This window comes from Conger conger, chromosome 6, assembly GCF_963514075.1.
Source record: "Conger conger chromosome 6, fConCon1.1, whole genome shotgun sequence".
Taxonomy (NCBI): domain Eukaryota; kingdom Metazoa; phylum Chordata; class Actinopteri; order Anguilliformes; family Congridae; genus Conger; species Conger conger.
Genome location: NC_083765.1, coordinates 18,449,359 through 18,465,955, shown reverse-complemented (window position 1 = coordinate 18,465,955; position 16,597 = coordinate 18,449,359). Strand labels below are relative to the sequence as shown.

The window sequence follows — 16,597 nt, the reverse complement described above, 5'->3', positions numbered from 1 at the left end:
ATCACTGTATCATAGATATAATCTAGCCTCTAATATATTCAGAACAAAGCACAACAAACAACGTAATTTATTAGGATGTCATCACAATGTCACCCATGCCTTTACTGTCAGTGGAGACCTCATAAGGACTGTAAGATTGGGCGATTTGTTTGGTGATGCCCAAATGGATTAGGAGCGCATGTTACGAATGACCCTGAAGAAACAGGCGTACTTGCCGTGCACTTGGCTTCCAAAACATTGTCCTGCCCGATCTTATCGCATCCTCAGAGCTAAATAAAACCCGCTGAGATTAAAACCTTCCTGACATCTGAACATCTAATCCAGCTGCACATGGGCACATCTTCTCTTTCTGCGTGCGCAGGGAGCGAAGCTCCACCATCAGGGCGCATCAGATAGCGTTTGTGCTATAGCATCTAACAAATCATTTTCTCCCTCCATATAAGGAAAGGCGCCACATGGGGTATATGAGCTACATGGAGAGCAGACATGCACTGGAGGTAATTCTCATAATGGGGCTTGAACTTCAGACTACCTGCACAAAAGCCAACTTTCTTCAACCACAGGTTTTCATCTTTAGCCCAAAGCGACCATGTTGTGTTTAGACGCTGTAATGCATGACAACTCCGCAAGCCCAGACAGAAACCAGCGGCAGGTTTCTGAGGCACTACTTGTCCTACATTGTTGGCACGTGCTTCTCTAGTTGCAGCTTAGCATGCGATGTCACAACACTGCCAGTGCCTGGATAAGAGCAGGGGCCGGAGGAAGCCCGCATTCCCCACATACCCAGCTTTCCGCAGAGGAGACGCAGTCTGTAGTTGTGGCAGATTCCATCAGTCTGATCCTTATTGAGGCACACAAATCCATACTCCTTGTCATTCTTGTAGAACACCTCGCCCGTCATATTGGAGGGAACTCCATCCTGGGTTTCCACCTGTTGGGGGGATATGAGCGAGTGGACACCAGTGGTGTGAAGGATGTACTGGGAGCTGGGCCAGTTCCACAACCCCCCACTCATGTGCCGTATACTCTGTGGAACAGCCACAATGGGCAGACAACATCTGCTGCATATGTAATTAGGGGGCGTGATTAGCTGACACTCCATGATAACATCCATGTGGGTGCCACACAGTGAGTCAGACTGTATACATATTTTTCCTTTAAAGACTGTGGTTTGGCAGCTGTAGTGTATAGTTAGCAGGCAGAAAAAAAAAATGACAAACAACCATTCAATAAATCACAGACACAAAACAATGCATTCTGCTTCTTTGGCCAACAGTGGATATTCAGCAGCCAAAACCTAGTGTGCTGTGTAATCATTTGCATTTTTTTTCCATTGTCCTGTGTTCACTTTAGGTTAGCATGGAGTCCTCAGAGGAACTGTACCTGCAGGTCCATGGGGTTGCTGCAGGTGCGTTCTGGGAAGGCCTTATGGAGTTCAGCCAGCTTCTCCCAGTCGCCTGAACCGCGTTCGTCATCACGGTCAAACCACTCAGTCCACTCCGCCTCTGCAGGGGAACCAGCAGCACGTCTCAGCACTCATCTGCCACAGCAGAGATATGGCTCCCACTCCTTGGCTTGACAAGCAGGGGCCTGTGCAGCTATTACTGTAGTCCAATTTACTCTGAGGCTTTTCCTGCGGTTCAATTTTGCGTCTCAAGGACCATTTGCAGCAAATAATTGAAAGGCTTTCTCCCCGAGTTATGGTCCACAGGGTGAACACAAACCATCTGGGAATTCGAACACCGCAACTGGACTTCATCCAAATGAAATGCAGCAAAGCAACACACTGAAATGTGGAATCTTTGTATTCATTATATTAATACACTTTGATGGGGGTTGTCTTGAGACACATGATCACTTGTGTGATAGCCAAAGAAAATATGGCAATGCAGTGTGTGAATCCTAAAGGAAGGAAAATTAATCAGAGCAACAGCTCACATATTTGGCAACTACAGTATATAGAAATGGCACAGGAACATTACAGCCTCCATCAGTCTGTATATACCCAGTTCCCCCTCAGTCTCGTTAGTTCTTTATAAGATACTCAGTTGTTCAGTTTTTATATAACCACTTAAATGCTACAGTGCTCTTTGCCTCCATTAGTTGCATTGCATGCTACGTGAGATAATATATTCTGAACTGCATTCACTGTAAAAGATAATGACTCTTTACACAGGCAGAGAGAGCCTATTTTACCTTGCACCCATTGACTGGAGGTGGTGACGGTGAAATGCTCTCCATATCCCGACTTAAACACGCGTGAACTCTTGGCTTCGGACGAGGCCTTGGTCCCTAGCAGGCATACAGGGAACAGGGAACAGAATGTCAGTGGACCTGTTTCTGCATGCTCCGTCTGTTTGCTTTTGAACGCTGTGCAAACGAAAGCAGAGGAGGCTTCACCTTGATAGATGGCATGATCTTCCACAGAGGTGGACGCGTCGCCTTTCACGGTGATGAAACTCCAGGGATGACTGCAGATGGGGAGGGGAAGAAGGAATGGGAATGAGAGAAAGAGAGAGAAGGAGACATGCCTGCATTAGACAAACACGCTAACACCCTGCCCTGTAAACGATGTTGACGCAGAGAATGATTGGCGGGAGACATCAGACGGCTGTGTAATTACAGTAGGCATTGGTCGCAATCTCTGCTAGGACAAGCCGACACAGACACCAGGGGATACACTGGCATCTCTGCCTCATGCGTGTCTATACTTAGCAGACTCCACTGAGGTTCTCATTCTGCCTTTAAATGAAAGGAAATTGGGACTGAGCCTGAAGACATGGATCAGGCTGTATAGCAGAATGACAATGATGCTCCCCCGAACAACGGCTCTAAACAAATGACAAATAATGGTCCTCCTAACAAATAACTGCTCACACTCACAAATGCAATCAAGGCTCTGTTACCAGTGCATAAATTTCATTTGGGAAAATGATAGTAGGCTCCCTTTCTTCTTCTCTTTCCTGAATCCATTCTTGGCCTGGTGGAACTCAGCGACCCCTCTCCTCCACCCCCCACCCCCCCCAGAAACAGGTCATATGTTTGCCTGAGTCTTGGCAGTGTGGTCAAGACAGAGGGTGATAGGGAGAACAACATGCGCCCCTCCCTTAACGTTCTTTAATGTGCTAATCTATCATGTGGGAATGTTTAATCATGGATGTTTGTACATTTTTTACTTTGTCGGAAAGCATGTCTTCCACAGCTTATTCGGGAATTGATTTGGACTCCCTTCATAGTGCTTCACAATTCAACTGCTCTGCCAACGAGGCCAAGCTTTCTGTGTCCAGAGAAGTTTTATTACTCCTCCAGCACTCGCAGGATTGAGTCAAATAAACACTCTTTACTGGCTGCTCATTTTGAATACTGTTAACGTAGGATTTCTGAAAGTAATTACAGCACATTCCTTCCACAATGTGCCTGGTGGCTGTAGTTTTTTTGGAAAATGTAATCAGAGCAAATGTGTGTTCATCCTCATGAAATGTCTTTAAGAAAAAAACATATTGACTTAAGCATTGACTTAAGGCTGTATCCCACATGCTGTCATTCTTTAAGTCAGATCCCATTTTCAATGCATTCTTTACATTTTTTTAAGCACACAACACTCATTTTTTTCCTGTTTTAAGAAAAAAAAATACCCTAGCAGTGTTGGAGGGGGAGACAACCCTCCACATTTGAATAAATAACATCAAATAATTGAGTCTGTTGAAACCTCTGCGTGACATAAATCAATACCATGGTATTTTGGCAGTTGGAAGAGAGCGAGACCTCTTTCAGCACTAGCTAAATCAAGCCTGAAGTGATGCTATGCTACCTGCCCGAGTTGGCCACGAAGAAGCTTTGTCAATTACCAGTGTTCTGGCCATGCATGATTTCTGCTCTGTTCAGAAAGTGTAAAACAGTGTTAGAGGAGACAGCAGGAGAAGACCCCTACCGGAACCCCAGGCGGTGGAACTGTCGGCTGCCCAGCTTCAGTAGGGTCTTCTTGGCTGTGTCCTCCAGGTTATTGGAGCCTTCATCATTCACCACCATCGCCAGGATCATCCCATTTTCCACCGCTTCCACATATTGAGACAGGCGACGACTCTCGTCCTTGCTCCTGTATGTGTCAAATCTGGAATCGCAAAACGTTCAAGAGATCCAGTGAGAAACATGGCAGTTTATTGCCACAAACAGCAATAACAAAAGATATCTGAAGGCTGATATGCCTTTGTTTGGAAGTATAATTGAATGCACAGTTTCAAAACACTAAATGTGATTTTCTTTTGGATATTGTTACAAAATCTAAAGAGCTTTCTTGATATTTCTTAACACTCCTCAACTTGTTGTTTGCCTCCATAAATGCCTTGCTTCTAACTCTTAATAGCAATATAGCGTTAAGGACACTGAATTATTAGATTTTCATGGAGGGACAGTAGATATGGGATGCGGTATGTGAACAAATCAGACAGAGATGGCAAAATCACCAAATACAGAAGATGCCAGTAAACAAATCAAAAACAGCATATCTTGGGGATCATGCACTGACCTATCGGAGTGGAGGACCTCCCCAGACTTGGGATCTATCACATGGATGATGATTCCTCGGTTGCCCCAGCCCCTCTCAAAGTGGTAGCTGTCTTCGTTGGTCTCTCCTGGGTGCAGGGTCTTGTTGAGGAATGTCCAAGCCAGTTTCTTCTCCCCGTGGATCTCCAGAGTACCGCCTGTGCCCACCCCAATGTACTTTCGGCCAAAGTAGTGGTGGTCCACTTCGGGGTCATCAGATCTGTTGAGTTGAAAAACAAACATTACATTAATGGTATTTGGCAGACGCTTATCCAAAGCGACATACAGTTGATTAGACTAAGCAGGAGACAATCCTCCCCTGGTGCAATGCAGGGTTAAGGGCCTTGCTCAAGGGCCTAACGGCTGTGCGGATCCTATTGTGGCTATACCGGGGATCGTACCACCAACCTTGCGCATACCAGTCATGTACCTGAGCCACTACGCTACAGGCCGCCCTATATTATACTTTATAAACACTGAGATAATGTTGTCATTGATGGCCCGTTCTATGGCTGTGTTCTACACATACCTCCCAAACAGAGCTAAGGTGAGGTTGCCTTTATATGGGCAGTCTGGGCTGCCGATGTGAAGCTCCCCCTTGTCTCCTACGAGGATGTGCTTGGCTCGTAGAATAATTGGTCGGTTGGTGTCAGCAATCACAAGCTTTCCTGTTGAAAGAATACAGCCAAAAACAGATTAGTCTGCTCCACACCGACATAACAGAATACACAAACTTAGATATAACAGGTTTTATCTATAATCTTATCAGTGCTGGCATTTCATGAAAATGAAAAACTGTCACACATACTATGTGCCTGAGGTGAACTCCATGAGATATTAATACATAATTTAACTTCAAATATGTTTGCAATTTAACACATATATTGTTCAGACTGGGTGGTTAATTAATAAACAGCAGTAGAAAACTACCTCCGTTGTTGATTTCAATGGAATGAACTGTGGCTGAAGAGGAGAGGAGCACTTTCCTTCCGTAACCGATGGTTACACGATGAGCCTCGTTATGACCAGGAGCCCATGGCTGTAGACCAGGTTCTTTGTCCGGACATGCTGCAATAAGTAAAAGCAATCGTAAAGCAATCTAATGCAATTTATGTGCTCTACAACATTGTTTTTATCCAACAGGCTTGAATGGGCTTTGGTGAAACCACTTTCCTGGAAATAAAAAGGAGGGCAAAGGTGTCAGCACATCCAGGACAAGTGTGTTGACAGTTGTTGTAGCTGACCAACAGCCCACAGTGAGCTTAAACAGGCCTGCTCTTCTTTAATGTAATAACAGGGTGGATTTGAAGAATATGAAAGGGCACACAAATACTTTTCTAGTCTGTCTGCATGCGTGTGTGCACACACACCCACATACCAAGTACATCTGATGAACTCAGAGCTAGCAGTTAATATTCCCACAAAAACCATCCAAATTCCAAAACATTGGGTGATTTGGCAGTCTATCATGGAAAAATTGAGAGCATTCCGTTTTTGTTGCTGTTATTTCATCAAGAAAAGACTGAATGAAACCCTGTGACCTGTACAACACAAACCCAAGATGTTATGGATTATGAATAAATGAATAAATGTTTGAGAATAAACATTTATTCTAAAAACACAAAGTCAATGCTTGTTAGAACAGTATGTTGGCACAGGAAGGTTTGAATCCAAGTAGAATTTGCATAGAAACGATGGCTTTGTATTAGTAGCATCTGTTGTCTTTCCATCCTGGCAGATGTATGGACACAAGTGAAAATGATAATGACAGAAATTACACTTTTGAAATAAAAGAATGCATTCTGTGAACCTTCTGAATGGTGCTCATACAAAAACTGTACAAAAATGTTGTGCTTCATACAAACTGACATCGAGGCCTGCCAACACGATTGTTTCACACAGTGCACAGTCCAAACGCAAAGGAGAAGGACACTGCTTCAGATTGCTTTCTGTGTTTTCACTGGGAAATGACTTGCCATTGCACATGGCTCTGGAAGCTAGAAAACTAATCCTGTTTGTCATACAGAGTAACAAAATACTCTGCAAGGCTTCTGTTTTCAATTACAATAAATCTGACTTTGGCATTAAACGGAAAGAAAGAAATGTACAGTAACATAATTATAAACACCTATGAATATCATAATAATTGCCACTGGTACCTCAGAGTCCAATCCTTTTTAAGGAAACAAATTAATGCCAGATATGTCTTCAGGCTAATGTGGGATTCCCTACATTTGCTAAAATCATGTTACTATATAGCCTCACTATTTGCCCCTGAGTGACAGTACTGGGACTCAAAGGTTGAACTGTTTCCCTCTGAGGTAAACACTGCTCTGTCTCTCAGAAACTCCACAGGCTGTAAGTCAATATTCTATTCAACACAATCAAATTTAGACAGGTTCATTATCCCAGTGTCCAGTGTCCTATTATTGCTTTAAAGATAATACAAATGAGCCATAAATAGAATATCCCTTAACTCTAGCCAGGCATACAGTAATACAAAGCATCTTACATCCAAAATGTATATCTTTTATCATCTTCTTTTTGTGATTAAAATAGGGGGAGAAATAGCTATATTATATTAATGCAGATCTTTAAAAAAAATTCTAAATACATGTGTTTTGTATACTGTATATTCTTTACTACTTTTAACTTTGTTTGATGTTGACCTAAATGCTAGGGAACAGGCAGTAATGAATGCAGCCAAGAGAATGATCAATGAAAATAAACACATCTCCATACGCATACTTTTGAATCACATCAGAAATTATCCAGACTGCAGGTTGGTTGCAGAACTTCTGCCGGACTGACAATGCAAATAAATGTAAAAGAATAAAACCGGCTCTTATAAAGAGAGGATTAACCTTGCCAATATAAAAAAGGAGTCAGCTGATGGTGTCGGTCTATGTTTGTTGCAATCAGCAGAAAGCAGAAAGAAATACAATTAGCTTTCTGTGCTAACGGCCTTGGCCCCGAGCCAGAGAAACCACTCATTCTCTTGTCCTGACATCACCTTTTGTGGTACAGCCATACCTATCAGCTCTGCAACACTTCCTTTCTAAACTCCCATAGAAACTGCAGCTAACCCATAGGCATCAGTCTGTGTCTGAGTTACAGCACCAATGTAACAGAGGCAAGTCTTGAAATTTTTCAGCTGCAACTCTCCCCATCCACACAGCACAACATGAAATATGATTAACTCGCAAGACTGACTCTAGGGGGCAATGTCCCCAGCGACCCTACATGCACTAAGCTTGACAGCTCAGTGACTTACCAGCTTGGAGAATGGGGAGAACAGCTACAAGTAGTGCAATACAGGCCTTCATGTTTCAGTGCTGGGTGCTGGGACTACTCAGTGCTCAGCTGTGAGACACCTGAAAAAAAAAATACCTTTTGGTTAAATAAGGACAAGATCCCTTTGATTCAGAGATATACTCTATGGAGGAAATTGCAAGATACATAGCTGTGAAAAACAGGGGCTTCATCTGCCTTAACCAGAGATGTGCTGACCCTTTGGTCTTCACTCCTTCAAGGGAAGGAGATCTCATACCTTTTATGGTTGAGGTAATCTTCAAAGAGATTATATGAGCATTCACTCTGTATTTTTGACGGATCAAAGAACTCCAGATAGTCTAAGGAGGCCAGCTACAGCACTAATAATGCTGCACTTGTTCTTGCACGGTTATGTAAAAGTTATGTGACATTAAGCAAGAATAAAGCTCATGCATACTTCATTGCATTCATTTTTTGAGCGAATATTTCAAAAACAAACTTCATTAAAATGGAAGGCACTTGAAAACAGACTACTGTCTTCTACATCATTTAGAGCTGATTCTGAACACTTCTTGCACGTCTTCCCGTGTGCTGTTTCACTATGAGCCCAAGGGCCTTTGACTCAAATCATTACATGAGGAACGGCTTAGTGGGAACTAGCTCAAACTCCCAACACCCCAGCTGCTCAACATTACCCACATGGAAATTCTGGGAGAGGGACACTTGAGAACCCTTATGAAAATGCTACACCCATCTCAATGTAAGCAGCTACTGCAGATGTGTCTGGAGCCATAATGAATACATCCACACCCAACCCCACAGGACGGGCCAGACCATCAACACCCCTGCTTTAACCCATGAAGGAGCAGCACTCATGCACAGCAAGGCAACTCTCACTCACACACTGCCTCATTGGTACTATAGGCACGCATTGCTCTAATGTCCTGTTATTTCTTTGATTGTATATTGAGCAATTCATTTGTAATCATTAACATCAATTTCCCACTGAAGTGGCAACCATATTGTCTGTTCTATAATCATGGGGGAAAACATATTTGAAGCAAATAGAGCCAGTAGTAAGTGCAAGATGTTTATTTTGAATGTTTGAGATGATACACATAGACAGTAGGTTATTAACATCAGGAGGAAGTGTACAACTTGCTTGGGAGTTGATACACCATCCTTTTAAAGCTACCACTTTTGCCCCAGGAGCAAATATTCAAATTCAGGACGCAGTGTCTGGCAGCCCTTGCAGGATAAGCCTCTGATCCCCGAGGCTGTTATTCAGCCTCTATCCCAGATGAAGAAGGACCTCTATGACTTCCCCCTGAGGGCTGCCACACTGCTCCCAGACCTGGGTGTCTCGGGCCACTCCCCATCGCCCATGGAGCTGAAGCTTCCTGCAATGAGAAAAGAGGCATTAAGACAGGCCATGACGCCCAGCTGCCTGGGCTCAGACACCGCCAGGGCCCACCGTGAGCCACTGCATGCGCCAGTCCCCCCGGGATTCCAGAACTTAGAACTCTGTGTCAAATTGATGACTCTGTATAGATGCAGGGGGACCATCAATCAGCAGAATGACCAGGCCTTCAGCTAACGGGGTGATTAGCACTAATGTGAAGCCTGTGAGAATAGCTCATGAAAATAGTAGGACTCCGCTTCTTCAATTTCCTCCAACTTCAGTGAAAAACAACAGCTGCCTGGCCCCGTTTTCTGCCACCTCAGTTACTTCAGCATCAGCTCAATGGAATTCTGCAAACATAATAACCCATTTACCCACTTTTAGTTCAACGCCTATACTGTAACATATTCCTTCTTTTTTTTTTGTTGCATGAGAAGTGTGTCACGTAATCAAAAGAGCCAAGCACTAGGGATCTGCTATTCAGGAGTGGTTTTCAATGGCATTCTATCTCACAGATCAAAAAGAGCAAGAAAAGGGATATTATCCAGTCAAGAGCTATGTTATTCACAAACCTGTGCTTGTCCTTGTTCACATTCTTAACACATTCAGAGGGTACACTTTTGTCACTTCATCTTATCCTTGCTGATTGCAATTCTTTCCTTGCTCTGCTGCATAGCTGCTAAGCAAAAACATTTACTCGGTTACTCAAACCCAATCATATTATTCATATTATTGATGCGTTGCCAGCTCAAGAGTTTGAAATCGCACAGTCAGAGCGCTTAACTGCGTGCATGATCGTCACTTCCCAAAGCATTACATCACATTTACTGAAAGGGCCACAGTGGGCTTTGAAGAGCCCAGACAGAAATCCCAGAGTCTCCAGTCAGATCTGTGTCTAAACACGCCAGGACCTCTAACCTAAAGATATTTAAAAGAATTCACATGTGACTACCCCCAAAAACCAACATCCACTTTTCTTAGTGATGGCTGCTCTCCCGTTATCTATGTAGAAGAAAGCATGTCAAACACAAAACAAAAAGGCATCTGTGAACGGGGACAAAGTCTATCATATTAACTCCAGGCTGGCCAGTATAACCATGCACCTTTGTCACTTTCACTTCACAGTCCTGATTTGGTTATTTTGCACAGGAGCTTGTTATGGTAGACTCTTAACTACCAGTTCCAAGGCACTGTATGACCTCGGTGGGGCTGTGAGCACTTAAGTAATGTTCTGCTCAGTAAGGTTCAGTACAAAAAGGCATCCCAAAGGAGGATATAAAAAGGAATTTTAAAAATAGATGCCTTTTGATTCCTGTTTCTGTAATAGGCTGCGTGTCATCTGACTGCATCGTCTCAGTGGTGAAGATGTAATAGGCAATATCTCCCATATCTCTGTGAACTACGGGGCTTCCAAAGCCCTCCTGCTGTGCTTTTCTCCTGTGTGCCCACAGCTGCAATACATCTCTGTAGGCACAGAGGAACAGCAAACCATTTACCTTAACAATAAGCAAGAATAATCAATGAAGAACGGCATTATTCAAATCTACAAACCCTATTCTTCGATCGCTACACCGTATTACAGACTATAAACTACTTTTACAAAGCAATTCCAACTGTGTGGTCCTTTTGTCATGGTATACATTTGAAAGTTTAAACTGTAGCTTACAGATTCTTCAGTGGGTAACATTATATTTAAAGTTGCTTTAGAGACACAAACAGCAATTACAAATACCTTTACATTTCCAAAATAATACCCATGCAAAGCAGTTAAGGGGATAAAAACACACACTTCACTATGGAAACCTTTGTGATTGTGTTACCATTAGACAAAGTACACTGAGATGGCTACTCGGGTAGCCGGACATTATTAATTCAGTCAGTTCAGTCTAGTGGTGTCTTTGTCCATGAAAGGGAGATCCAATATAATGTACTTGGATAGGATTGCCCCTTGAAACTTGACCTGATCCACTGCAAGAGTTAGTGTTGAGGTGCTCCTATCCATTATGTCTAATCAAACCTAGCATGTCTATGCACCACAGAGCTGGGAGCTATCAAACAAAATCACTAATTCTAGATTCAATTTGAGGTTGACTTCATATCACAACCATGAGGAGTGAACAATGACCAGGGTGAACCTCTATTGAAATTCTGTTCCATCCTGCACATAAATTGCTCACTCAACTTTATTTTAATCAAAAGAGACAGGATGCAGTAACCCAAGTAAAAGTTCCACGGCCGTTATGCTATATGATACCTGGAGTGGAACCTAAGCTAGGACTCAATCAAATTGGAATGTGCTTTATTTTTTACCAATAACTGTAATACATTTATATATATTTTTTAAACAACCATAGGATGCCTGCTGTGGTTTTACTAGTGATTCCAGTGAAAAAATTGGTCAAACACACACTAATTAAGACAACAATGTAGGAGCAGCGATAAAGGTAAGAAGAAAATAGATGTGAACGAAATCCAGACCTATATAGTCTATGCTGGCAAATAAGGGTAGTGGTCCAGGACGTACTGAGACCAATCATTGCTGGCCCCCAAATTATCATTTTTAGAAAAGACTACACATTCAGAAATGCGAACAATGTCACAGTTCAAAGAAACATTAGTTAAATGTTTGTTTATATACTATACTGTATACACCTACAGAGAGTAGTTTCTCTAGTACTGTATACACCTACAGAGAGTAGTTTCTCTAGTATCAATTTAGCACTTTAGGATAACTTAAAGATGAGGTAACACTGGATGCTGAAATGGGCCTTTTTCCAATCATATGTAAAGAGTGAATTAAAAAAGTTATTTTAAACAGTAATAGTAATTTGAAATATTATATGTCTTGGCTGCATTTTTTATCAATCAAATTGTCTTTGTGAAATTCTATCAGGGATTCAAACTTACTGTATATTGTCATCATGTACTATAAGCTAAGGAGAATACTATTAGAATACGGGTTGGGAATGTATGGCTACACTGCTAAAAAATATGCACCTTAGCAACTGGACTGTATTAGGAGAACTGTGGTGAGTGATGCCATTTGATTACATGTCAGGAAGGAAGGAAGGAATGATTTTCTTTTTTTTAAACATCTCCCTTTTCAGTTCTTGGAAAATAGCTTTTGAAAAAAAGCCTAGATTTGGTTCCACAGAATATAAAAATAACACACCCCCACATACTGTACTGTCTGCATGATATAGCTAGATGCATTGGGCAGAGTCAGTCACTCAGCAAGTGCGTGCCACTGGAGGAAAAACAACCCGGCTGAGATGGCTGATGTCATGACCCCTGCATGCGGGCGAGATGGAGAGGTCCAGCAGGGTGGGACATACCAACCAGCCAGTGGGTGGCTCCCTGAGAGCAGGCAAATGACATGGACTGCACCATGAAGACATGTTCTGGGGAGCTCATGGCACAAGCCATTGAGAAAGACTGTGCTTAACCCTTTAAGGTGCAAGATCATGAATATGTGATCAGAACAAAAGTCATTCTAATGCTGATGTAACATTCACGACTGGTGAGTGAAGACTGCCTTTGTGAATTTAGAAAAATCATTCCAGAAAACTATTTTTCAAAGTGTTAAAGCACTAGCCACAGAGGGAAAGGAAGCAACACCTGGAGGATCTTACAGGGGACTTTCATGACACAGTATTAAGTGAGAGAATAGTCACTATGGTAACACATTTCATACATGAGTGCAATCCAAGTCTCAATGCCTGCCCTCTATTTTCTGGAAAAAGTAATATATCTTCCAAAATGGCTTTATCTGCCTCATTGGCGCTGACGGTGTTCTTCCTTTCCGTGAGAGGTCGATATGATAAGTTTATCAAAACTGAACAAAACAAAAGATAATGAACTGAAAATAAGTCTGAGTATGGATTAAAGCAGGCTCCTGGCTGTACTGCTGATTCGCCTGGGTCAGCACTGGCGTGCGTTTTTCTGTTGAGTGAAAGCTGAGAACTCCAACACAAGATATCATGCAGATAAAAGGTCAAAACTAAACCAAAGGATAGGCAGTCTTGTTATGCAACATTACTGTGGGCAAATCAAGCACAGACGCAGAAAAATCTACAACATTGGCCAATGACAGGAGTATGAAATAGAAATCCAGACAATGATGAAACCTATCGACCCAGGCACAAAAAATTCAGATTTAGCAATTTGTTCAACAATGATTTATTGCATCTGATGCCTGTCTGATTAATGAGCACAAGTGCAAACCAAGCCAAAGGACAATGGCATGGATGATAAAATACCGTCCATTGCAAGACACCTCAGGTCTCATGTAATGAGTGAGACTCCATTACTGTGAATGTAGCTCATACATTCATATTCAGACACAAGAGAATCACCAATTTGAAGATGTATAAGACTAGAAATACATTTATCAAAAGGGTAAGTTACTAATATGGAAGTAACTCACCAACCTCAATCACACATTTTACTTTGGTGACTCTACAAATGTCAGTATCTTCCGGTTAGTCAGAGGTAGACATCGAAATTATGAGAGTAACCAATCACATGGGACCTCTGCAAGGATATTCTTCTCCATTACTCTGACACCAAAGATGCCAAAGGAGAAGAAAAGAAAACAGCTTGAATACCATGTCCAACTTGGGAGAGACCTCACTTGCTCCAAGCTCCACATATCGATGCTGTTAGCTGTGAAGCACAGGAAATAACAGGGAGACCAATCAGGAGCTGAGGGAATTGAGGACAATCTTAAGAGGATGGGGTTGCAGGTCAACTGCCAATGAAGCTCCCTTTCCCTCGTCATCCATACATCTTTTCCCTGATACCCAACACCTACACTGTCCCAGTCTGACACCCACTAATTTTGAATGTGGTTCCACTGGGATAACAGAGGAACAACTGAATCCAGTTTCCCCTGAAAGGAGCAACAACATTGATGCAAGAAGCCCTGTTGCCTAAATCATATCGACAACTAATGGCGCTCACTTTGTTAACTCACACCATAGTCTAAAGTACTTTTCTCAGCAGATTAAAAAGAACCTTTATAAAATATTTAGAGTCTAAGCCTGTCACAGTCAGCCGCCTCAAGTTCTGTTATCAGATCTTTTGCAAGAACCCTCAATTCATCCACTTCAGTTAGCAGCAAACGCGAGGCATTTGTTTTCCCATCATTACTCCTTCGTCAATGTGAGTGACAGCTGTTATTGAGTGGAGTGGGTCTAAAAATGATGGTACTATTTCAGCAGATGACTGAAGAGCCTTAATTCACCACACAGCGAAAGGTCAGCTCCTTGGGGGGCCCTTGGCTTTGATTTAACCACTTAAATCGCAATTACAGTTCATCACAACAGTATCCATATTAGACTACAAACATATTGGTGAGCTGCCATGCTAACAAACCTGGGTTTCTGCATCATATTCAGCTGCTGCCAGCTACAGTTCAGCAAATAATGCTTTCAAACGTTTTTCCCCAATCGGGAATGCCCAATAGCTAGTTATTTGGGTGAGTGTAAACAAGCATAAACTCTCCTCGATAGCATTTGAAGTTGCTGCTGCTCCTTTTCACACCACATATTGCCAGTTAGGCTCACACAGACACGATTCAGAGGAAGACACACTCAACTGGTGACTTGTGGGCATTCAATCAACAAGATGGGGGTTGCCATGATGACAATGCTGTAGGCCTAATGAATCATGACATGCGGTAGGCCTAATCTGGGCACACCAAACCCCACCCATCATTATCAATGCTAGAGTCAGTCATGCATAGCCCCATAGGACAGCTGGCCACAGTCTGCACTGGCAGGGTCTGGGTTCCAGACCGTTGAGCCCATCTGTGCACTAGAACAACGCCTTAGCAGGATGAGCCACCCAGCAGCCCTAACTTATATTCAGAGAGAATTTGAGGACAGAAACTATGGCTTTCACAAAAAACCTTTGTGGCTATGCCTTCGCAATCAAAAGATATACATTTGAATATATTTGAATTGTGACTCTGACCGCAATCAGAGGAATACAAGAGCGGCGAAATGCTCAGCCTCGATGATATGCAATCACAGAACACAGCCTCGCTTTTTAGCCAAATTTTTTTTTTAAATCAATGATGGAGAATTTGGTCTGTCAAGCCCCTAAGTGAAATGCTATAACAGTTGTCCCATGTACACCTGTTACAGTTGTACAGAAAAGATAAAGACATTTTAAATTCTGCATTTCAATTAGTTTGAGAGAGGAACTGTACCGCATATCAGTAAGGTCACTCTGTGTGAAATTGGTACAAACAGGTTAGAAATGGGCAAGTTTCAAAACCATTTTAGCATTGCCACAGAATAACAATGCTTACATTACATGCTACAAATGATCTGAAGTACCTAAAAAATAAATAAACAAAATAACTGATAAATTACAACTGACTGGCAGGCAAGCAGAACTGATGCTGGGTGCAGATAACTTTTCCAGATAGCTCTACAATTTTAATAAGTTAGCCTCATTTCCATGTGCCATGCATCTTCATGCCTTTCCAAACTGTCTCGCATTTGCAAGTCAAATGTGAAATATTAAATGGTTGGTTAGCTTTCTGTCCTGTCGTGTGCTGAAGATTGAAATTTTGCGGTTTCCCATTAATCTGGTGGGAATCTTGCTGCCTGACAGGTTTGTTAATCTTTATACCTGTAATATGTCCCTTCTCAAAGATTAGACATCTACAATAAATAATATAGATGTGTACCACCCTGGTATACTAATGCAATAATGTAAAATATAATTTAAACCACAGACATTACAAAGACAGGATTGGATTCCTTTTTTTTTTTTTTGGCAAAGTATATCTAAATTGATGGATAATAAAATATTCATTAAATACTGCGGCTGAAAAAAGCATTTTACTAATAGCAATAGCAAAAGGACTATGGTCTGACCTCCATGTGCTGCTTCTTTAGTGTGCTATCTATACTATCAACACCCGAGCGAAATATTAGCTTGAGGCACTTCTTCAGCTGTCATAAGTACATTTTTGTAAATGCGTGTCAAAAACAATCCGAGTTACGACATTCTCTCATGGACAGTAGGCTGTTAGCACTTGCTCTACATGTTCCATGACTTAAAAAGATAACCTTCAGGATAAACTCCCTCTTGTAACAAACGCATTAATGAGGACATCACGTCTAGCATACAGCTATGTGGGAGGGTGGGAGGATGGGAGGGAGGGGGTAGGGGGGGGGGCTCATTGCGGCAGGTGCACTGGGAATAGCCAAGGCCTCCGTTCAGATTAAAGACATTCACATTACACACCCGCTCCCCATCAAAAAAAACACTATGTCTCCTTCCAACTGTTTCTGGGCAAATTGTGCTTCACATTTTGCGAGGGGTTTGACACGCAAGCCCTCTCCTCCAGCGATCTCAGCACGG

General features: G+C 42.3%; 1 protein-coding gene across 2 annotated transcripts in view; it reads right to left on the bottom strand.

The window, feature by feature from the left end:
* The window catches only part of cemip (cell migration inducing hyaluronidase 1), a 66,193-nt gene that overhangs the window by 28,771 nt on the left and 20,825 nt on the right, over positions 1-16,597 (bottom strand). For both annotated transcript variants that reach the window (XM_061245100.1, XM_061245098.1), the window contains 9 exons: positions 7,817-7,916; positions 5,473-5,610; positions 5,072-5,210; positions 4,526-4,762; positions 3,932-4,111; positions 2,401-2,471; positions 2,197-2,292; positions 1,384-1,505; positions 784-931 (listed from right to left, as the gene is read on the bottom strand). In XM_061245100.1, the coding sequence (XP_061101084.1) occupies positions 784-931; positions 1,384-1,505; positions 2,197-2,292; positions 2,401-2,471; positions 3,932-4,111; positions 4,526-4,762; positions 5,072-5,210; positions 5,473-5,610; positions 7,817-7,868 (1,183 nt within the window). In that variant the 5' untranslated portion in view covers positions 7,869-7,916. The remainder of the gene's footprint in view (positions 1-783; positions 932-1,383; positions 1,506-2,196; positions 2,293-2,400; positions 2,472-3,931; positions 4,112-4,525; positions 4,763-5,071; positions 5,211-5,472; positions 5,611-7,816; positions 7,917-16,597) is intronic.